This window comes from Hipposideros armiger, unplaced genomic scaffold, assembly GCF_001890085.2.
Source record: "Hipposideros armiger isolate ML-2016 unplaced genomic scaffold, ASM189008v1 scaffold_486, whole genome shotgun sequence".
NCBI lineage: Eukaryota > Metazoa > Chordata > Mammalia > Chiroptera > Hipposideridae > Hipposideros > Hipposideros armiger.
In genome coordinates this window covers 342,551-367,105 of record NW_017731836.1, presented here as the reverse complement: position 1 = coordinate 367,105, position 24,555 = coordinate 342,551, and the positions used below count along the sequence as shown (strand labels likewise).

At 44.7% G+C, this 24,555-nt stretch overlaps 1 protein-coding gene across 1 annotated transcript in view; it reads right to left on the bottom strand.

The window, feature by feature from the left end:
• The window catches only part of RFTN1 (raftlin, lipid raft linker 1), a 198,128-nt gene that overhangs the window by 14,175 nt on the left and 159,398 nt on the right, over nucleotides 1-24,555 (bottom strand). The window contains exon 7 of the mRNA XM_019667171.1: nucleotides 24,436-24,551. Coding sequence (XP_019522716.1) covers nucleotides 24,436-24,551 — 116 coding nt within the window. The remainder of the gene's footprint in view (nucleotides 1-24,435; nucleotides 24,552-24,555) is intronic.

Here is a 24,555-nt window from a genome sequence, read left to right as displayed (position 1 = left end):
CTATCACTGGGCACCCATTCCAGCGTGGCTACCAAGTCACCAGAACCACTCGCAAACCAATGTATCCCTCGGGAGCCTGAGTTTCCCCAGCTGTATATAATAAGGCTTGGCTTATGTCAGTGGTTCTCCGAGTGTGGTCCCTGAGGTAGCAGCGTGAGCGGCACCTGGGAACTTGTCAGACATGCAGAGTCTTGGGACTCAACCCAGACCCACTGAGTCAGAAACCTTCAGGGTGGGACCCGGGAATTTGTTTTAAAGAGTCCTCCCAGGATTTCTGATGCAGCTAAGTCTAAGAAGCCCTGCCTAGACAATCCTTTAGATCTCTTCGGAGGACAAAGTCTGCGACGCTGTGGCCAGCACCCGTCAGCTGTTACCTCAAACCTCACCTTTCCCGTCATTCTCCATGTGAGAAAGAGAGGGACTCTGAAAGGATCAGCTCTGTTAGAAATACTGCTGTAGCTGAAAGGAATGAAGGAGAGAAAGGTGGGGAGAAAAAGGAGGAGGGGAGAAGAGGGTGAGGAAAAAAGGAAGTTAAAGGAGGAGGGAGCAGGAAGGGAAGGGGGAAGGGAGGAAAGGAGAGAGGGGTACAACGATAACCAATTTATTTACAGGAGCGGGTGGGAGGGGACCCTGTTCTGGCCCTGTTCCTGAAGCCCCCCTCAGGCCAGAGATGGCAGCAAATGACCCAGCGACTCCCCTTTATGCCTGGCCCCCTGGGCACATGGGGATGTCCCTTCCAGACCAGCACAGCAGGACACCTGCTGTGGCTGCTTTATCCTGAGAACCCCTGCCCCCCACCCTGAATTCCTGATTTAAAGAGAGGAAGGGAAAAAATGTTAAATCCACACTCTCAAGCTTTGCGAGGTTATGATTACTTGGGCCTATCAAGAATAACCTTCCCACTTTATCAAGCACTGTGACAGACCCACCACAATCAGACAGTAGCCATGGCAACCAGGACAAGCTTTGGCGCCTCACAAAGCCCTGAGTGGCAGCATGGAGTCCTTTTATTGGTGACAGTGCCTGGCCGGTTTTCTCCGCAGGCACCCAAACGGCAAGACAATGGAGATCCTCTGCTGCCGCCTGACCTGCCGGCTCAGACAGGGCTACTTCTGTTTTGCTCTATTTTATTTCATTTTTATCACTATCTTAAAGAGGAAGACAGCAGGATATTTCTCCCAAACAGTTTTTCCCCTCTGGGTAGGGGATACCAGCCAGAGGGGACAGAATGATAAAGACTACAAGGAAAAAGGAAAAACACAACAAAAACCTAACCCTGCTTGGGAGAGCTGAGGGTTCAATCTCAAGTGTTAATACCTGGCTGTCACGTGGTGGGTTGAAAAGTAAAGTACAAATGGTAGAGGGTGAGGCGTTACACTCTGCCAGACACTCTCCCACTCCTCTGACGATACGGGGCTGGTCTTGATGTAATTAAGGTTGAATGTGGTTTTCCATAGTATCTATCAAAACTGGTTTGCATATGATCAACGCAGTAAGATGGCACTTCTAAGAGATGACACCAGCACAGATGCAGTCAGTGGAGGACGCTTTCAAGTCCATTAGCAAAGAAAGATGGTAGGAAACCTATACGGATGGAAGGCTCTCTTTGATCTGCTTTTCTGTGACACTGCAGTGAGGAGAGAAAAGCACAAACAGCACTCCAAAGCCAGCCTTGCTTATCAAACAAAAAGACATTTCTTTCTGGGAGTAGGAGCAAAAATTTTAATTAACTCTCCACTCTCCTGTGTGGATACGTAATCTCCCATCACACCTGGAGTGTTAAAAAAAAAAAAAAAAGATGGAGCATGTCCTGTGGCTCTTTTACTTGTATAAAAGGAATTCATTTGTGTATATGGTTCTTATTTTCCTTGGTCCCCTATTATTTCTTTGGTGATTGCAAATCAACTAAAGAAACAGACATCCAACACAACCTTCCCTTACCCTCCAAAAAATTATGACAACGAAATGTAGTTTATGATCTTTTGATCATTTTTTTTTTTAAAAAGATCTTCCATGCAGGGAAATAATGAGAAGGTGACACATGGGTCCATTGAAAAAGTTTGTATCTTGTCAGTTTGCTCTTCTCTTTTCTCCTGTTTCAGTGTGGAAGCCATCTGGGAGATAAGCAGTTTAAAAAAAAAAAAAGGCTTTGTTCCTGATGCATGATTGTAAATGAGCACAGGAATTCAATTTTACATATCTGAAAATTTGTGGGACCAGTTCTGGGATGGTCTCTGTACATGAAAAGTGATTGGGGACTGTTTACCTCTGTCCCCAACAGGCACAAGGCTGGGCCCTACCTAGACTTTTACCAAGAAGGCATCTGAAGGAAAAGCCCTACAAAAGCCACTGTGCATCTTTTGTAAAACTGCTACCAAAACATTAATGCCCAACACTATTGGCAGGGTACGTTTATATGACTATTTCTTTACTTATTCATTTTAGATAGCTTCTGATTTCCTATCATGCGAAATAAAGGCTCAGTGCTCCCAGACACATTTCTTACTTCCGCTTTCTTAGTGGCCCAGTTATAATGTAATTTTAATTAAATCAAAAGTCAGTATTTATGTCATTAGAACTTTGCAAATATTGCTCAACTTGAGCTAGTCAAGTAATGCACTGTGACCACGCCTTCCTTTTTATATAATCTTATCTTTTTCCTGGAGTTAATTTTGACCTCATTTTTATTTTTCATCTGCCTGGTTGTACACCAACCCATCACTAATTTATTCCATGTCTTCCAACACCTCTATGTTATGCCCATCAATAAATCCCATGTGCCTAAATACATTAGTTCAATTTTTTTTTTTTTTCCCTACTGGCGATATCATTTCTGGAGCTTTTTGTATCCTTGTTCCAATCTGGTCTGAATGCTTTCTGTGCCTGGGTTCTCCTTTCACTGCTGTCTATGGCTGGTGTTTTTCTTTCTTGGTTTCCTCCTCATTTTGCTAGAGCACATCCTCTAGTGGCCCCCTAGGAAACAATGTCCTGGAAGTCATTTGAATCTCTGACTTCCGAAAAATGTCTTTGTCTTTACCCTTAACTCAATTACTCAGCTATAAAGAAGAATGAAATCGTACCATTTGCAACGATATGGATGGACCTAGAGAACATTATGCTAAGTGAAATAAGTCAGTCAGAGAAAGGCAAATACCATAGGATCTCACTTATATGTGGAATCTAAAGAACTGAATAAATGAGCAATGTAAACAGAAAAAAAAAGTTTGGGTACAGACATCTGGGCTGAAATCTATTTTTCCATTAAAATTCTGAAAGTATCATCCCTCTAGCTTCTAGATGTTAGAATTACTTTTGCAATATCTGTTTTGATTACTAATGCTTTCAGTGTAACCTGTTGTGTTGCTTTGAAAGATTTTAGGATATTTTCCCCCATGAAGTTCCAGAATTTCACCCTGGGCTTAGTGTGGGTCTTTGTTCACTCAAAGGACTATCCACTTGATGGCTTTGCAATCTAAGGATTCCTGTCCTTCAGTTCTGAAAAGTGTTTTTTGGTGTTTTTTTTTCTTTGATAATTTTCTCTCTTCCATTTTCTGTCTGCTTTCTGGACCTTCTATTAGTCAAAGTGTAGGATTGATATTTTCATTTTATTACCTTTTCCTCCCCTATTTTCTTATTCTTTTTATTTTACCTTCTGAAAGATTTCCTTCATTTTACAATCTGTTTTATTATGTTTTTAAATTTCCTACTGCTTGTTTTTAAGACCCAAAAGCTCTTTCGTATCTTTTAACTGTTTCTTTTTTATAGCATCTTGTTTTTGTTTCATGGATACATATATTTTATCTCTTTATTTTAAGTGGTTTCTTCTGATCCCTGCCTTATCTCTAGTTACCAGGTTGCATGAGGCAGAGATGGGGGCTAGAGATCTGACCACAATATAAGGACTTTAAACCAATGCCCTGGTTTTCAGCTCTGTAGTTCACTTCCCACCATCCCATGGAGATTTATGCTTTGGAGATCACAGCTTTTTCTCAGGTTCTGCAAGAGAACCGGCTCCCTGCTATACCTAGGTTACAGCTTTCTCCACTTTGCTAATCAATTAGCAATCCTCCATGTACTTTCCATCTTCTAAAAATGTGTTGAAATTACTCATCTTATACTTTTTCTTCTTTCAATCTTTTCATTCTGATGGGTATGTTATCTATCAATCATTTACAGTCACTTTTCATTATTCATGACAGTTCTGTTCTATGATGTTGCCACAAACACTGAATTAGTGAATACTGAACCACTGCTTCTAGGGAGAAATACAGGCTTAGTTTCCTGCAAGCCTCTGATCACAACACCTTCATCACTTGATAAAAACAGAAACTTGTTTTGTGTGTATTTCTGTTTAAAGGCACCTTGTTAATATATAATGTTGATTCATTAACTTTGAACTCAAGACCAACGGCACCGTAAGTCATGCCTGAACAAAGCTTATACAACACACATTTGCTCTGTAAGGTACACCACAGCCTTCTTATACTTAGGAACACCAGACAGCACTTCAGCCCTGTGCTTGGGGCCATTTTAAGCAGCGAAATCACCAAAACAAAAAGCACAAAATGTGAAAATAGGGAAGTAGGTAGACCACAAAAGGGATACTTGTTTATAGTGTGATGGTTGAAACAAGAAGGCAGACTGTCACCTCAGCTGGGTTGCACACGGGCGACTCAATATTTTTGCCTCCCTGCATATATCCACAAGTGATAGAGAAAGCACCAAGAGTGTTGCTTTGGGGATTACAAATCAATTTTAGAAAGTGGGATTTGCAAATATGGAATCCATAAATGATGAAAATTGCCTCTCCTTTATCCACCTGTCATTCCTTTAGTATTATTTCACCGGGATTTTTCAGAAGAGATGTATGCCTGTGTCCAATTCCCCACATTTAACACAATTTTGTTATTTTAGTTTTTAAAAGGCCTGTGGAAGTCCTTTCTAACTAAGTTAGAATCCAGAAGCCATAGAGTAAAAATAATACATGTGGTGACAGACTTAAAAACAAAAGACAAGCTATGTAAAGTCAAAAGACAAATGACAAGATGCTAAAATATTTCTAGCTCTTATTACAAAAAAGAGCTCCTGCAAATTGATAAGAAAAAAATCCAGTAATCCAAGTTTTAAATGATCAAGGGTAGGAAGACAGTCACAGAAAATGAAATTCAAATGGCCATTAAGCACATAAGAAAATGCCATATCTCATAATCAGGGAAATGTAAATTCAAACCTTCATATTGGTAAAAACGCCAAGGTTTGATGACTACTTTGTTGACAAGGCTGTGAGGAAGCAGCATTCTCATACAGCAGTGGTGGGGGGCAAACTGACCGAGCCTCATGGAGAACAATTTGACAGTATCTCTCAAATACACAAATACTGAAATCCCCTCCCTTATCCATGGTTTCGCTTTCTGCAGTTTCAGTTACCAGTGGTCAACCTTGGTGCAAAAATATTAAATGGAAAATTCCAGAAATAGGCAATTCCTAAGTTTTAAATTGCACGCTATTCTGAATAGTGTGATGAAATCTCACGTTGCCCTCCTGGGACCTGAATCACTCCTTTGTCCAGTGTATCCACATTGCATATGCTACCTGCCTGTCACTTAGTAGTCCTCTGCGTTATCAGATCGATTGCTGTGGTATCGCAGTGCTTGTAATCGATGTAATCAAAGGGGGCTTAGAAGAGAGAGGCAGGAGGAAGGTCAGAGTCAGAGAGAGAGAGGTGTGAGGATGGAAGCAGAGGTCAGAGTGATGGGCCTCAAGCAGGGTAGCCTCTGGAAGTTGAAAATCAGATTTTCCACGAAAGTCTCCAGAAGGAATGCAGCTCTGCCAGCATCTTGATTTTAATCTCTTAAAACCCATTTTGGACTGCTGGCCTCCAGAACTGTAAGAGAATAAATGTGTGTGTGTGTGTGTTTTAAACTACTAAATTTGTGGTAATTTGTTACAGCAGCGATAGAAAACTAATACACAGTCTAAAGCTAGGAAAGGTTAGGATGAAGATAAAGACTTGAAGGCATTGACCAACACAGGGTAGAAGAAAATGCAAGGAGGCGTGAGGTTGGCTGAGGACTGGATCTCCCAGAGAGGGCAGTGAGCAGAAGCTGTATAAAAACACTGCCTGAATGCGGAGGAATCAGCTGATGAGAAGCTCAGGGTGGAAAACAGGCTTAAGAAGAAAGATCCATGCCATCAAACGTCCTGAGGGGGTAAGGAACACGAAACCAGAAAAATCCATCTCTGGAGAGCATAGTGAGATCTCTGGAGACAATGGCCAGGACGTTTCTGGAGAGAAGTGGCGGACGGCAAGGGGATGATCAGTGGCTGGTGGTGAGGACGAGGCAGGGCATGTAAACATGGTCTCAGCAAATCTGGGCTTTGTCTTGACTGTGCCTGGGCAGCAGAGACCCTGGCCACAAAGGCACAAGGAGAAGATAAGAGTCAGCCCTCAGATGATGACAAAAAAGATCCAAAGGTGCGGTGGGAGGAGAATGCCAAGCTGGGGAGAAGGAACCTTTCACTTCTATTTATCAAAGGACAGTGGATGCTGCAACACTGGGGCAGGCGCGCAGAAAACGCCGAGTCCTTCAGTATCCCAAAGGGCAAGACCATACTCAGCGCCGCAGTTCATTTATGAATCTCCACATTCAATCAGCCTGGCTCTGTGCTGGGCACCTGGGAAGCAAAGATACGTGAGCCTCTTTTTCAGCCCCAGAAGATCCTGGTCTGGGGGATGGCAGGAGAGTACGCTTATGGTTCCCCCACCAAACGGAAGCCATCATGGGGTGTGGTGGAGGGAAGCAGAGAGGAATGAATGATCTGCCCTGCCTGCTCTCTGGGGAAAGGGCAAATCCCTCAGGGGCCGCGGAGGCTGCGGGAGCCCTGCCCTCCTGGCCCCCCCTCCCGCAGGCCTCTGGTCGGACCACTGCCTCTGCCAGCCCTAAGGAGGAGCAAGGCCCCTGGTGGCTGGAGATGCTGTTTTCCTCTTTGTTTTACACACAATGCCCCAGAAAAACATTTTGCTGATATGTAATTAGGCCAACATAATAGAGTCTAAGAAAGCAGTCGGTCTCATTTTAGTCAACTTTGGCTTTCATAACGTTCAAAGAGAATACGTTAAAAAAAAAAAAGCTTAGTTTTCAGATGTAGAAAAGGGGGCAGATGAAAATACATGCAGCGCAGAGAGGCGTCTTTCTGTTCCAAGGCTCTTTACCCACCCCTGCTGGTTAATTCACATCTTTGCTGGATTTTCTCCAACACGCAAGAGAGGCAAACTCTGCAGCCCTTTGAGGGCCCCTGCCCCCCCCCCAAATTAATAATAATAATGACATTATTATTATTATTTGAGCTACACTGTTTGTAAAAAATGGCCTCAATGATTACCCTCCCTGTATCCAGGCCTCTTTACAACATAACTCTGTAGTTCCTCCCCTAAAGAGGTGGAATCCATTTCTCCACCCCTCGAATCCAGGCTGGTCTTGTGACTTGCTCTGACCACCAGAATATAACAGAGGTGATGTTATGGGAATGCTGAACCTAGGTCTCCAGGGACCTTGTTGCTTCCATTTGCCTATGCTACGAGAGGACAAGCTCAGGCTAGCCTGTTGGATGATGAGAGACATGTGGCTCAACCAACTAGCAGACATGTGAGAGACACTGTGTTGGATCAGATAGCTGCCAGTCAACCCATCAGCGACTGCAGAAGCATGACTGAGGCCATCTGAGATTAGTCAAGCCCAGGCCAGATCAGCAGCGTCACCCAGCTGACCTGTAGCAACAGTAAAGGTTTGCTATTTTAATTCACTAAGCTTTGGGGGTGTTCTATTCCAGGGAAAAAGCTAAATGATATATTATTGTTACTATTATCCTAGGAAGAGCTGAATGCCCAGGCAAATCTCTAGGAGGAAAAGTGTAGTGAAAGTCACCTTGTTTGATACGAGTGAAATAAAATGTAATAGCTACTACTTAATGGAATTCAGTGGTGCTCATTTTCTACCACACTCAAAGCTGACATACCTAGCCCTCATTTCCTCCATGCCAGACACATTGTGACCTTGCATTACATCTGGAGCCCTGAAGTCTAATTTATGATAACCTAAGCGAAGCCCAGCACTGCCACCAGCATAGCCTGGGAGGGACAGATAAAACCCCACGCTGGGAAAGGAACTCCTAGCTCGAGATGCTGTTCTGGCTTCTCCTAAGGCACCATGCATGCCAAGCTGGCAGGAAAACCAAACCTGCACATGCAAGATAACACTCTCCTGGGTTCTAGGACAAGCGGGGTGATTTGGTCCTGGTATGTGTCTCTGAAGTCACATACTCAGAAAATGGAAAGGGGTTATTGGGGTGGAGGGAGGGACAGGAGATGGTATGCCACACTATTATCAGAGCTGTCTGCTGACTGGCACCTGCCTGTGTAGGATGAGAACAAGAGGTGCCTTACAACATAGGGCTCAGATTAGGTTGGGGGTAATGAGGCCGGGCATTAGGAGGTTCAGGAGGTGATGGCTGGGGCAGACGCTGACCATCAGTAGGGACAGACGCTGCTGCAGTTCTGAGTGCAAACAGTTAAGCAACTCAAAACTGTTACATCCTGTCGGCTGCACAGCAGGGACCTCATACTGAGACAGCACGAGGCTTACATCCTCCAGAAGCTGACATTTTACACACATACTGAATGCATCAGGGGCGAGCGTGTCCTCTCTGGCAGACTTGCAAACAGCTTTGTTTGATAACAATTAAACACGAAACATTTTCTCCATCCAGGGACTTGCCAAGTCCCTCCCACTTGCTTTGATGAGAGAGGAAATTAGGCTTTGTGGGAGTAAATGGGATTTGCCACTTTATTACACTCCATTTAGATAATGTGAGGTGGATGAAGGATCATATTTTTAACCTTCATATTTTTAACCTTTCTTTCTTTTTTATAAACCCCACCTACTACCTAGAAAAAAAGAGGATTTAAAAAGAGCTTTCCTACAGTCTATAATTCAAAGTATTGACTTTGGAGTGGGGTCCAGGAGTTTCTCAATCAAACCTCTAGAACTTAAAACCACATCATCATTATCACCTTCATCTAGTCGATTCCTCACACCTTACCAGTAATCACAAAATGATAACCTGGAAGAGGTCTCTGAACACAAGTTCATTTAAAACCTTAACAGAGGAGGAAATGGAAGTGAAAGGGTTAGTCCACTGTCTCTGTGAAAGCTAGCAACAGACAAGAGCCACACAAAGCGCCGTGTGTTGGGCTGTGTCAGCCTTGGGTTCATTCTGAAAACAAAGTGGCTAAGAATTGTGACTGTGTGGAATACTGAGCATGGCAGGGAGTTTCTCTCCCTGACTTTTTCCACCTGGTAAACTCGAGGTGCCATGTTCCCACTTCGGGCATTTGGTCACTATTCTTCTCTTGGTGACTCAGTTGTCAGCGTCTTGTTACTATGGTTACCATGATTGTCTTTCCTCACGTGCCCCTCTCCCTCAAGCCAAATTACGTTGAACTAATCCTTCAACATGTTCTCTGAGGACCCTGCTCATGGTAAGTGGACTTCTAATAGGGTTTCTGAGGTGCTGGAAGCTGTTACCAGGAATATCCAACCTTCAGGACACGTCAGACCCCTGACTATTCAGTACTCCCATCACCACGAGTCCTTCCATTCTGTCTGGCTCCCTGATCCACTACAGCCTAGAGATAAATCCACCAGGGCCTGTAACAGATGCGCTCTTGGGTTTTCATAGCACCTGGACTGATGCACCAAAGGACAAGCTGATGAAAAGAAAAAACCAAAGTCAAGAAAATTAAAATAGTCTCAGAGAGACTGGCCAACTCTGTTTGGAGTCCACTAGAAAACCCCGCTCTGTTCCTGCCCTCATCATATCGATCACTACTTGGCATTGATTTTGTTTATCTGTATATCGCTGTCTCCTTCACTGCAGTGCAATCTCCATAAAAGCAAGGAATTCATTTTGCTGCCGATGAATCCCAAACTCCTAGGGAAGTATCTGGCACAAAAGCAGTGTTAAATAGTTAAGTAAATGAATGACTGTACCTATCCTCACATTTTTGGGGGTAGGTTCTGCCATTGCTGTCTTATATTCTCAAAGTCTCAGCAAAAATGCTGTAAATCACATTCAATCATGATGAGACTTCAGTTTTTAATGGCGAGTTAATCTGCAGATACCATTTTGAGGGGCGTTCTGTATGTGGAAGTTAGACATATATTCATGTATGAAAATTAAATGCACAGAGGCATACGCTGGTCTACCAACTACTAAAGCCATTTAATGATTATCTGGTAAATCATTAAACTGGTCATACACAAATTTGGCCCTGCATCTGTGCCACTTGCAGTGTGTTGCAGATCATTCTATCAAGATATAGTGTCTACTTCTCCACTTCTTGAATCTGAACTTGGTTTTGTGTTGACCAGAAGCCTTACCAATAAAATGTGGTCCTCCAGTCCCGTGGTTCTTGGGTTGGCTGAATTTTTACATGCAGATCCCTACTGACACTGAATCTCCAGGGGTGGTACCTGGGAATGTATACTTTTGAAAAGTCCCCAGGTGATTCTGAGCATCATCACAGTTTGGGAACCACTGTTCTACTGCTTCCTACCCAAAGCAGGAGGACCACCTACACCACTCCTGAGATGGTGATTGAACATCTGAATCACACTTGGACTTGAGGGTTGACAACCACAGTCTCCAGCATCTCCCACTGCTGAAAGGTTCCACATGAGTTTTCCGAAGAGGACCTAGTTTTCCCCTTGCAATCAGTCTATCTCCTTTATGATTAGTCAGACCTTCAAAATATGGAGTCAGCTAGCTGACTGCCCTTGTTTTTGCCTCCTCCAAGACGAATATGCCCAACTGTTTCAACCATTTCCAGCTGATGTATCCTCTGTCGCTGTCCCTCTCTTTTGTACCCCTTCCCCACAATCCTTCTGCATTTCTCATCAGATATGGCAGTTGTGATGGGACATAAGAGTCCAAGTCAGCCGGCACCAGGCTGAAGGACAGAGGGATAAGTAGCTCCTATGTGCATTTTCATAAATATGGCCAGTTATCTTCGATACGTAGGAGTAACCTGATGTTGTTCCATATTCATTCAACCAATGCTTGTAGAAAAGTTGTAGCATGAAAGAAATTAATTTGGATCCAAGGAATATGGATATCAGGAATGGCTAGTCCTTGACTCAAGGAGTTTGCACAGCAATTTAAAAACCTGAATAACTCTCAAGTAAGGTGGAACACGATAAGTGCCGAAAGGAAGGGAAAGCAAAGTCAGCTGAGGATTCTACAAAGAGAAGGGTACGGTTCTCAAAGGTGCAGACCTGAGGTGGAGAAGGGTCTCAGCAGAGGGCAGGAGAGAACAAAAATGGAGCGACAAATGAATACAGGGTGTGATACAGAAAACCTCACTTCGTCATGTCCAGGGAATTTGGAGGGGAGTAGTAGGTACACCGTGAACCTATATTAAATTCTTTTTCATTAGAATTGCTTTCAAATCAGGTATTCTCCACTCGATATTATTGACTTTTTTGAACTTAAATGCAATTGATTTTTGTTTTTGATACTTAAATGTATCCCTATTAGTGCGTTCCAGAAACATCAGTTGTAATCTAATTTAGAAACCCAAGGTGTAAAAACAGGTTCAGGGGCCGGCCGAGTGGCACGTTGGTTAAGAGTTGGCTTGCAAGCGTGAGCTCTGAGCAGCAGGGCCCTGGTTTAGATTCCACATGAGGGCCAGTGACGCTGCACCCTCTACAGCTAAGATGGCAAACCACAGCTCAACCTGGAGCTAGGCTGCCGTGAGTCGCCGGCGACAGCATGGGCTGCAGTGGGTCTGCAGTGGGCTGCCGTAAGCTACCGTGAGCGACTGGCAGCCGGCGTGAGTGACTAGCAGCCAGTGTGAGATGCCCTGAGCCACTGTGAACGGCCGTAAAATGGCCGGTGACCAATTGCCTCAGCCAGGAAGAGCGCAATGATCACAATACCAACATGGGCCAGTGAAGCGACATCCTCCACAACTGGGGTGAAGAACAAAAAGGCAGCAACTTGTCTGTTCCCCTTCCCCGATCCCTCAATGCTGTTCCTCTCCCCCAATTCCCCAATAAAATCTTCTTTTTTTTAAAAAAAAAATGTGTTCAGAAATAGCATTTCTTGTTGACATTGGCGTGGGTGGGTTGTCCAGAGTCGTCCCCACTCCCCACTCTCAAACCGGCCCTGACCCTCTTCCCCCATGCCCAACTGGAATGTTTTTGTGAAGTCCAAGAGCATTCATGTTCTTTAGATCCTGATTGCCTCCCAGCTTTAGTGCTCCCACAGGTCTACCACCTTCTAGATCTTTACACAAGCCACTGAAAAAGATATGAAACAGGATAAGGTGCAGGATGGCATCACAGGGCCCAATTAAAGCACGTTTTTGCTGAGTATAGCCTCTCAACAATGCATAGGCCCTTCCTTTTATTTAGTTTAACTAAAATTCTTGGCCAAGTGAATTTCAAAAGGAACAAATTCCAAGGAGAGGCAAAGAGTGGTCACTTAACTACAAGAACACCCTTCAACCCACTATACTCACTGATTTAACACACCAAGTTCTTGGAGAACCACTTGCCCTGTTTTCATCTGTGGCTCTCAGACTATCCATGCATTTAAAAAGTTCTTACAGGGGGCCACATGGAAAGCATGAGAAAGAATGCAGGCGGTTCCCAAGAGCAATGAGCAGCCCTTGGTTGGCAGCCAGCAAGGAAGCAAAGGCGTCCTAAACCACAAGGAACTGAATTTGGCCAACAACCTGAGCGAGCTTGGGAGTAGATTCTTCCCCCAGAGCCTCCAATAAGGAACACAGCCCTGCCTTCACCTGGTTTGATCCTTGTGCTGCTCTAAGTAGAAGACCTATTGAGCCCACCTGGACTTCTGACCTATAGAAACTGTAAGATAAGTTGTTTATGCATGTGTTTAAAGCTTTTACAGAACCATCTCCCATCGTTCTAATCTCAAACACATTGATCAAACCTAAAGATCAAGACCTTCTTATCACATTGAGTACTGTCTCATTCTTGCTATCTTGTGGCATTCATTGTAGGTTTTAAAGCACACTATTTTTTAAAAACACTCGTTTATCACAAGATCCTGAAATGTAACGATTTCTTTCACCCTCCCTTTCTCTGCAGCCAGGCTCTAAATTCACCATGCTCCATGGCCTGCACTAGAATGCACACTTGCTTAGGTTTCTGGTGATTTAGAGCCTTTCACCACCCCTCAGGAAGCTTGACAATGAAGAGAAGTTAATTATGGGTGTGGAAAGGCCAGGAGGCGGGCATTCATTTTTAATGACTGCCCTCCCTCGCTCGCTCCAGCTAAAGGAAATCAATCCTTCCGGCCCGAATTTCCTCCATTCATTATGTTTTCACAGGGGCTGACACACAGTAGGAACTCAGTATTTATTTGTTGAATAAATTTTTTAAAAGGTGTAACTCACTCGTATAACAAAATTTTGTATAGGAAGTGAAATACGGGTGTCTGAGAACAGAACCCTTGACATTTATGGAAGAAAAAAAGTAAAGATAGAGATTAAAAGTCAAGTCCTTCCTTTCATTCATCCCATTATCTGAGCTGTCACCAAGTTAGAGGTATTCTTTAAAATACCTCTAGGAACACCCCTGCCTTTCTAGCCCCACTCAGTGGCAAACACTGTTGGTCGCCAAAGCCACCAACCACTTGGCAGCTCAGGTCCCCCTTCCTAGCTGACACTCTCTCCAGTCCTAGCTAACCATGATCTTTGACAGTGACATGGGTCTGTGACCAGTCCTGGCCGATGAGACCTAAGAGAAACTCTGCTTGGAAGTTTCTGGTAAAGGTTTTACTTGCTAATACAAAAAAGGGCACATGGCAGGAAAGGTCCCTGTTCTTCCCAGCTATCACGTTTTCAGGAGATGCTCGGAATTGCTGCAACCACGTTTGGCCTAGGATCATGAAAAGGGACCTGACAGACAAGCTGAGGACCAGAATGCAGAAAGATGACAGCACCTGGGTCCCTGATGATGTTCTAAAGCTGCAGAAAAAACTGACTCTGCACCCACTCCAACTTCTTCCAAGACTTCCTGCTTGTTGAGATGAGATGAAAAATCCCTATTGTTTAAGCCACTTCGAGTTGGATGTTCTGCTCTTGACAGTGGAAATCGCCCTAACCAACACCCATAGCCACCACCCCTATTTTCTCACTTTGGGACCTCTCTCCAGGTTTCTTTCTGCTTTCCCCTATTCTAGTCTATTTCTCCAAACACACATCACTTCAGGGCCAACTCTCTGGATGCATGGCTCTCTGATGAGATCCCCACCATGGCCCCCTTCAACTCACTGCCAGCCCAGGTTCCTTCCTTGACCACAAATCGGTCAGATTCTCTTCCCACGCAGATATGCTGTCAAGTACCTGCCACGGGGCTCCCTGGGATATAACTCCATGCATGTTGTATCAGTTTGCTAGGGCGGCTGTAACAAGTGACCACAAACTGTGTGGCTTACAACAGCAGAAATTTATTCTCTCCTAGTCCTGGAGGCCAGAAATTCAAAGTCAGTATCACTGCTAAAATCAAGGTGTCAGCCAGGTCGCACTCCCTCGGGAGGCTAAAGGTGAGAATTCATTTCTTGCTTCTTCTACCTTGTGGTGGCCGCTGGCGTTCCTTGACTTGTGGCTGCATCACTCCAGCCACATTTTAAAACCTCTTTCTAATCTGTCTTCACATCACCTTCTATCTGTGTGTAAAATCTCCCTCTGCCTCCCTAAGGGACACCTGTGATTATTTTTAGAACCCACCCATATATCCATGACAATCTCCCTGTGTCAAGATCCCTAACTTGAATCCCATCTGCAAAGATCCTTTTTCCAAATAAGGTAAGATTTATAGGTCCCAGGCTTAGAGCCTGAGACTTTTGGGGGGTCACTGTTCAGCCTCCTACACGTGTGCCTCTGAGTGCGCTCCCACCTCTGTGTACCTGTGGGAGGAGACACCTCTGGGGAAGGAGAACTAGGAAACAGAAGGCCAGAGGTAAGAGGAAGACTCATTGTTCAATACACATGCTTTTGGACTGTCAGAATTTTGTTTAAAATTAGAATAAAACCCACACTAATTTTTATCTCAATTTGCAACATAATTTGCATTATCACATGAAATTTTTTCAAAGACATAATCTATCTTAAGCCAAATTCCCCAGAAGCAGACCCTGAAAGGAGGATTTGCATGCAGGTAACTTGTTAAAGCAGCGCTCCTGGTGAGGGGTGGGGCAGCTGGACAAAAAGCAGAAGCAGCCAAGCAAGGATGTAGGTTCACACAACATCCCCTGAACAGGAGCTCAGCCTCACCCCGTGGGGAACTCTGGAAGGTAAGTTGTGCTCAGAAGCATCCCAACCTAAGGCCGGGGATCTGGGCTTTCATACCCCCACCTTCTCGGTCTTGGACAAGGACAACACCGGGGACATCTAAACACCCAGGTACTTCTGGCTCTCCTTGTCAGAGTGCAGTTCAGCTCCAGCAGCCCAGAGACAGGTGTCAGCAGCGATGCACAGGTGCAGGAAGGAAACGCACGCTGGTAGGAGAATACTACAACATCTACTACATGTTCTAACTGAGAAAAAGTTAATCGATGTGCTTGCTCTTCTGGTCTGCCTCTGTTCCTGCCCCTTCCCACCTGTGGGAAGCCCCCTCCCAAATGCCAGCCCATCCATGTCTTGAGTGTCCACATGGAGCTGGAGCTCACTGTGACAAGCAGGCCCTGGCCAGCCTCCACTTTCTCCCAGGGCACTTCCAGCTGGCAGGATGCCATCCAGCACTGAATGCCTTGCTATTTAGTTTGCAGGAAGTCTTCTTCCCACTTGGATATTCCTTGCAGGTAGGGGCCTCAGTACAAACCGCTTTGCGTTCTTAATCCAGGGCAGCAAAGAGCAGGTTACTCTCTGACCCTCTGGGTTTCCCAATTCCCTGAAGGTTCTCTGTTTTGTACCCACTAATCCCCTACACCTTAAATTATTTCTTCTCCTACATAATTTCCCACCAAGCGCCAGCCATAGCCCCCCCTGGGGAAGCCAACGGGCTGGTTTTGGTCCATCATCTCTGTCCTGCCACTGCTACAATCCACAGTACTTTTCAAGAACTCCAATCCAAGCGGCTGCTGCCAAGGAGAAAGGAGAGGGAAAACTCTGTCTGAAAAGGATGCAAGAGGGACAGACAGCCATCCAGGGCTCTACCACGCCAGCACAGGGTCAACAGCTCAGCAGAAGTCAGGGCTCAATGACCTGAGAGGGGATTTTGCGGTTACTGTTCTCAAATACAATCCCTATCATTTTGGAAAGAGGAGTGACTTGCTTGGAGAACACAGGCTGTATAAACTCAGAAATTGTTTTGTGAAGGCCTCCGCCAAGTTCCTAACCGCCAACTAGTACCAGAAGCCCTTTCTAGGGACAAGACGCAAAAGGATCTCAAATATTCAGGGGAAGGTTCAATATGGCCTCATGGCAAGAAATGCCCAAAGGGAAGCTGGCTCCAGGTTGGAACTGTCACTCTAGAATAAAAGCTGGAGGCAACCAAGGAAATCAGTGAGTCTGCAGAAGGTGATGTGTGGATTTACAAGGAAAGAGGGTACCTGATCCTCCCGGGATGGTGACACAAGTGATGCAAACCCAGTACAGGAGAAAGAAGGTTAAGCCCACAATGAGTTTAGGTGTATGCGACGACACACACACACACACACACACACACACACACACACACACACACAAATACACCTTTAAATATTATGTTCAAAGCAAGAAATTATACAAAGACAAATATATTGAAGACAATAGAAAGTGGAGTTATTCAATTCCGATTTTACTTTCTTTTCTACAAGGAGAAAATAAGTATATAAGTGGACCTGTGCAGCTCAAACCCATGTTATTCAGGGTCAACTGCATTTTTGATCTGTGTTTGGGAATCCGCGTGTGTGAAGGGCTGACTTAAGTTATACACAGGTTTTTGACTGTGTGGATGGTCGGTGTCCCTAAACCCCCACATTGCTCAAGGGTCAACTATATATCTAAAGCCTAAGAGAAGAAAACATATGGTGAGACATCACTAGTTATCTTTTAAAAATTAAATTTTAATTACCCAAGTAAAATGAATATTTCTCTATATAAAATGAAAATATTACAGATAAAGCTACCTCCCACACTTCCATTCCAAGTCACATGTAACCACCATCACTGGGTTGATGGGTGCCCTCCTGGGTCTTTTTTCTGCATTTACGTATAGCCACAGAAACTATGTCATGTTTTGTGAAGTTTTTTTTCCCCATTAATGGCATAACATTGTTTGCATCTGTGTTAGTCAGGGTTCTTCCGAGAAACAGAACCAAAGTCTGCAGGGCGGGTCCTCTCTTCAGGCCCTCCGCTGATTAATGAGGCCCACCCACATTACGGACGATTGATAATCTGCTTTACTTAAAGTCCGCCGATTTGAAGGTTAACTGCACCTAAAAAATACCTTCAGTGCAGCATCGAGGTTGGTGTTTGACCAAACAACTGGGCATGATAGCCTACCCAGGTTGACACATAAAATTAATCATCACACTATCATTCAGCAACTTGTTTTTCACTTAACATTTCTTGCAGTTCGTTGCATGTCAGTTTATACAGAATGACTGCATCCATAATGAAGACGCACCATCCTTTAGGTAACCATTCCCCTACTGATGAATATGTACATTGTTTCCTCTGTTCTATCACTAATAATACTGAAATGGTGTCCTTGCATGCGCCTTCTTGTGAACAAAGTGTGTGTTTCTCTAGAAGAGATGGACATGAGGTGTGAAACTGCTGAATCATGGGTAGGGTGGCCATTTCACATCTTTAATAGAGGTTGGCAACCTGCTCTCCAAAGCAAACCTCAAATTTTAAATGCAACAAGCCTAAACGAATTCCTTTTTAAGGACACGGTGCTCAGCCACACCATTCAGCACATTGATGTGAAACTATCAAAGCTGAGGTGAGACACAAGGAATTGTACCAAAATGAAAGCACCGAGAGAGCTGCTATATACATCTAAGAATATCCTGACCGCCTCACAGACCTCATCTGTGCTGTGCTGTGCTCTGGTCTGGAAAAGGAGTGGGGTTACAGCCTGGGAGGGGCTGGGTCTTCAGCCCTGGTCCTTGCATGGCATTGATCCCTCATGGAAATATCTTCTGTATCACAGGAAGAAGGCAGAGAACTGCTGTCTTTGGCATGAAAGGCTATGATCTCAGAACCAAAACAATTATCTGGGAGAAACTGTGGCAATAAAAAGAAAAATACCAGATGGTTTAAAAAGAACAAATATTGGCTCCCTTGTCAGAGCAGAAGGTAGTGAATTCTAGATACCATAGATGTTAATGTTACTCCCTGGCAAATTCTAGTGTGGACTGTTAAAACGAGATAGTTGGGAGCCCTTGGAAACAAAAGATTGCTCCCCAGCAGCCTGCAAAAGTTCATGAAGAACAAGTAAGACCTAATATGATGCTGGACAAGGTTACTGGGCAGGTGGGGTGGAGGTATGCCCCAGAGTGAATGTCAGTTACAGAAATGCATCTTACCAAGCCTTTCATAAGCCCTTCAGGGATAAGATGATGACATGTTAGGTGGAACCATAGGGCCATCTGTCACCTTGTGTTAAGGACTGCAGAAGAGATTCCCACAACATGCCAAAGGACCATGCCCTCCACCCAGTCTGTTTGACATTGGGTGGGACAGGAGTTACCCTATGTCTGAAACCTTCAGCAAAGCCAAAGCCGGGTTGATCCTCACAAATGTAGGGTGATATAAACGTGATAAAAAATGTCTCAGTGGGCTGGAAAAATGGGCATAAACTAGGATGAGATGAGCTGGGAATCAACTCAACAACAGATGGAATACACAGGGAGAGGATGGATAGAGCTGCCTACACAGCACCTCATATAATGACATCTGTAATGAATACCCCAAAGCCAATTCAATCTACAGCTGCACTAGCAAAAGCCTAAGCCCCCTTTGGGGAGACCAAGTTCTCGCAGGTAGCAGGCTGTTCTCCAGGATAATCGTGCCCTTCTGATCCCAGCAAATGAGCACATCACATGTTCCCAGACCGGTTTAGGTCAGTTAGAACCATTATCATAATTATGTGTCAATTTAAATAATTTAAATTCATAGTAAGTGCAAAAGAAGTTGCTTCTAGGAAAACAAAACTGACTATTTTGAAGAGACTTGACAAAGGACATCCTTAGAAATAAGAACTGTGGCTGAATTCAGAGTGTGTGTGTGTGTGTGTGTGTGTGTGTGTGTGTGTGTGTGTAAAAAATTGGTAAAGACTAAATTTTAAGGTTAAAAAAATCATGAAAACAGAAGGATTGGAGTGAGATCTCTTCCCTAGACTTCACAAAGCCTGATGTGCCGCTTATATTGGTGACAGCGTACTTTGGGTGTGGTTTATATGAGAAAGGTGAAGTAGAATTCCCATCAACAGACCCCAAACTCAAAAAGATTGGCAAGTGGGTGTGTACTTACATATCTTATACTAAGAAAATGTATACGATACAAATATGATTTTATTTGGCTCTTTTTAATTGACATTTTTCAATTAACCCACCAGCCTCCTTACCAATCGCATTAGCTAAAAGTGCTTTTGCTATTCTTTTGTACAGTCCTGGCAGCACATTTCAAGAGAAGTACTGATGAACTTAAAGGCATTCCAGGGAGAGGGATGGAGATGGGGAAGGCTCTATGGCTCAAGGGGCCCCAATGGTGTCTACAAACCCTGCTGGGCTGTCAGGCTGAAGGATATGTGGACTCAGAGAAAACAGGGTCCCTGCCTCTGTCTCTCAGTCTCTTACTCTACCTACTCATCCATGTAGTTTTCCCTTTCCTTTCAAAGAATTACCCTTTCTGCTCACACTCTAGATTGTAAACTCAAAAAAAGTATACAAAATACCCATTATAAAGGCCCTTTGGATGGACTTTTATCCTACTCACAACTGTCTTTGAATTTTAAGCCATAGGTTTCCAACTGAGAAAAACGCAGTTGCATTTGACTCCACACGTTTCCTAGCCCAACCTCCTCTGTGCTTTTAGAACAAGATCAAGGAAATAAGGAGAGGGTCCTTTTAATTGATGATACCAGGTGGCTGATAAAAGAAAGTGGTATTTACTTATATGCTAAGTACTACATTCACAACTTTTTACTATAGTATCTCTTTTAATTCTCATTCACTTTGAGAAGTTGTTATCACAGTCCCCTTTTATACAATTGAAAAATAAAGAGAGGGTGGTTTATTTTTTATACACTCAGTTACTCAGCTGGAGTAAGAGCACCAGGAGGCATACCGTGCCCAGACTAGAACCTACATTCTCTCTCCAACATCTTACACTGTGCGCAGAGCTGTGAAGAGTGAGGTAGGTTTTCTTGTGCAAGTGTGTGTGTGGAGAGAGAGAGCGAGGGAGGCGAGCAAGATGTGCCTGAACTGAAACGGCACATCTGCACACGAAGCTGAGAATATTAATACGCACAGGAATAAAGAGGCAGGAAAGGGACAGGTTAGTGCCAACAGTGAGAAAAGAGAAAATGCTGGTTAGAGATGTTTTGTGATTGGAGCCCAAGAGCTCATGGGGTGGCCTGGGAGGACAGTGGTTGCCAGAAAAGCAGGGTCAACCATAAGCCAAGAGGGATCTGCCCAGACTTGAACAGGAAAGACCTTTTCTACAGGCCAGAAAGGTGAGAAAGAGAGGAAGTAGCTGGGTGGCAAGTGAGGGAGCTGCACCAGCACCTGGATGGGGGGACGCAGGACAAGGGATGTCTTTGGGTCAGAGTGGAGGGTCTGACAGAACCTCTTCAAAGAGCTGAGTCATGAGCAAGCCTCATCTGAAACGGACACTGCTGGGCTGTGCTGGTTACCCAGCTGCATACACGTAGTTCCTCTAAAGCAGGATTCTCAAAGTGGGCACGCTGGGGGTAGAACCTGGATATCTGAGTTTTCAAAAGCTCTCCGAGTGATTCTGAGCCAAGCTGAATTTTGAGAAATGTTGGTCTACCCTCGGGCTGAACCAAAAAGCCTTCATCCTAATGCAGGAAGCATTCACTGTGTGAGTTGGAGAACCAAGATGAATATCCCCAGCCAAGAAACTCAGAGTGAAGGGAGAAAAGTGGATAAATGAATAAAAGTGAGTGTAATAGGAGCTCTGATAGGCTTATGCGCAGAGAACTATGGGGACACAGAAGGGTCTTTAGCCCTGACAGAGTCTGAAAGTCCTCCTGAAGTAGGTGACCTCAGACCTGACTCCTGAAGGCTGCCTACACCAGCTGCAAAGAGGAGGAGAAACCCAGAGGGGTACAGTCTGTCCCAAAGAGATCTCCCTCCTTTCGCCATTGAGAGAGCATTAAGGCTAACACTCCTAAAAGGGACAGTGGTCTCCTTCCACTGTGGGAAATTTGGGGATATTCCTACATGCCAGAAGCAAGTCTAAAGACTTGAGCATGGAAAACTGGTGAACAACAACATAACAACCATTAATCCACTTGTATCAGTATCATGAAAATTAAGAAAATCTGTTTCTGCCTAACAGGATGTCACCAAACCTGTACATAATTTGAAATGTGATGAAATAAAGGTCCATCCAGTGGTGGCTGGAACACAATTACAGATGCCTCTCTAGGGGGAAAAATACCATAATTTCTAGCATTTGTCAACTTCCATGGTGGAATAATTCCACCATGGCCAATTTCAAGCTACTAATCTGACTGAATTTGTCACTGAATATGGAGTTGGGAAGAGACACACGGAATTGGTTTTATCACTTGGTGCACACCACTGGACTTCTCACAGGCCTATAAAATCCTATTTCATTTCCAAGGATTCCTGGGAAAAAGCCAAAGCATTTCTGAGGAGAGAAGGAGAGGGAGAGAGGAATAGAGAGAGAGAGAGAAGAAGAAGACAGGGAGAGAGAACAGGGAACAAGGACAACACAACCCAACACTAGTATCACCAAATAGATTAATGCACAAACACGTAAGAGGTCAAGAGGGAAAAGTTCAAACATCCGAGAAAGAAATAAAATTGACAAACCTAATGGAAATCAATCTGCAAATCCAAGAAAAGTTTCTGAATAAATGTTAATCTTTTCGGATCTAACTTCTTAACCCATAACATTGACCTCTCACATTAAAAAGACAAGTGACCTTTTTAAAGTTTGTAACCTTATCTCCCTCCCACAAAAATTTTATATAGTATGCATTCACTCCAGTTACCCACCCAGGTCACAGTTAGTTTCAAAGACTAAAGAAATACGTATCATTGGGGTACTCTCTCCATCACCCCTTTCGTCAAGTAGCACGTGATCACAGACACCCGGTGAGAGTGGCATCTGGACTGTTCTTGTAGACACTGGCTTTTAAAATTGTGCATCTGAATCCCCTGGAGGGCTTGTGAAGACACGGATGGGTAGGTCCCATCCCCAGACTTTCTCCTTCAGTAGGCCCAGGTGGGGCCCAAGGATTTGCTTTTGCAACAACGTCCCAGGCGACGCGGATGCTGCTTGTTCTGGGACCACACTTTGAGAACCAGTTTCTTAGATGATGTTGGATCATGGCCATCAAGTCATGTTTTTTTGAGGAAAACCACAATGCCTTCCCTTACCAGTCATTCTGATGTGCAGACAACGAGATTTTACACACGTCCCCGTGGCCTGCCAAACACTTCCGCACATGCAACTGTTTTGGGTGCAGCCGTGCGTGGCCTGCTGTTACAGCCAAGCGTTATAGAGCAAGCCGAGCGCTGAAGCATGAAGCATGAGGGCACGCAGGCCCTCAAGATCCTCAGCTGTGACCCGTTAGTTCACATTTCACCACCACCTGGAGCCTTCCCTGTATCACAATTGCTGGGCTGATGACCAGCACTGCCCCCATCTTACGGTTGAGGGAGTTCAGGGTCCCAAGAAGGGACATGACCTGCCCCCGTTGGACTGCGCATTGCTGTGCATTTTATTATTTATTTATTTATTTATATTATTATTATTTTTTATTCCCACCTCATCCCCTCTCCATTGCTGTGCATTTTAGACTGAGCCTCACTTTCTTTGCACCTCATTTCCAGTTAGCGCATGAAGGCTCCCTGGGATCACTCAGGCAGGAGTAACTGGTGGGGCCTGGTCGCAAACAGGGTCATCAACTGATTTCTCTCTCCACACGCCCTCAGGAGTCCTGGCCACGACCCTCACCTGCCCTGGATGCTGTTTTTGGAATTCCTGTTTCTGATGACTACAGTTTTTCTTCATACTGTTGCTGTCATACTTGCAAACAGTGATTTCCCATCACTGCTCAGATGCAAGCAGCCCCTCCAAAAGCCCTGCTACCTACTTCACTGCTACGGGCTTCAAGGCTGACTAAGAGTGCCCTTGGGGCACCCCACTCCTGCAACCAGGTGAGGGACTCGCCTCCAGGGTGCAGGTCCCATGGGCACTGAGGGCATGGCAAGCACCTGCTGTCCGGTGGTCCCGTTATCCCACACCCCTCACAAACGGCTGCGTCCACCTCTGTCTCACTTTGGCACAGACAGCCAGGTTTGTCAGGGGCCCCTCAGAATGACCCCACCCCTGTGTTCTTCCAGGGCCTTTAGGAATTGGTCCTCCATGTTCAAACTGCGTCTCCCTTTACGTCCAGGATGCTGGGTGGGCAAGAGATGAGCCTAAAAAGCCCATGCTTCCATAGTTAGAGAAATACCTTTAAAGTCTACACCAGAGAGTCTGAGAAATAAATTATTGAATATCTCTTCCAAAGTCCCGGAGGGACATGGCTTGAGGAATTCCTCTGCTGACCGCAATTTGGTGGCCTCGTGGGTCCACATTTCTCAAAGACATCCTTTAGCACTTAATATGTAATGCTGGGCGGGGACCTAACCTCTATGCGCCTCAGTTTCCTCATCTGTAAAATAGGAGCAATCATGCTACCTCCTACATAGGATTATTGTGAAGACAAAATGAGCACGTGTGCATATATTTCTTCTGAGGCTACCTGGCACAGGGAGCCAGAGGGTCTAGCTCCAATAACGATGCTGCTGTTATTATTACGGAGGCCACAAACTGTGTGTCTGCCTCATTTCCGTCCCTTAAGAGTTTTCAGTTATATGCAAATTAATGAAAGAAGAATCTTTTCTAGCGAAGGGTCCGGCACACACAATGTGTTTTTCCTACAGAAAGGGAAACATGGGGTCCATTCCCCAACTGGGGGCTGGAAAAGGAAAGGCATAAAAGGACGAAAGGGGTCCTTGTAGGGTCTACCCAGGGCAAACTGCCCTTTCAGAGGAAAGCCACAGCTGAGCAGCAGCCACGGGCAGATCCAGCAAGTGAATCGAACAATCACATCGGAACAAAAGCAGTGCCCCTGCCAATCCCACACTTACTTCCAGGACCGTCCATTGTTCAACAACAATAGCATCATAGCCCTGTATGGTTTTGCTATCTTCTGTGGAAACAGCTTCAAAGATGAATACTCCATCTGTCAAGCCGTGTAAGGAATCTGT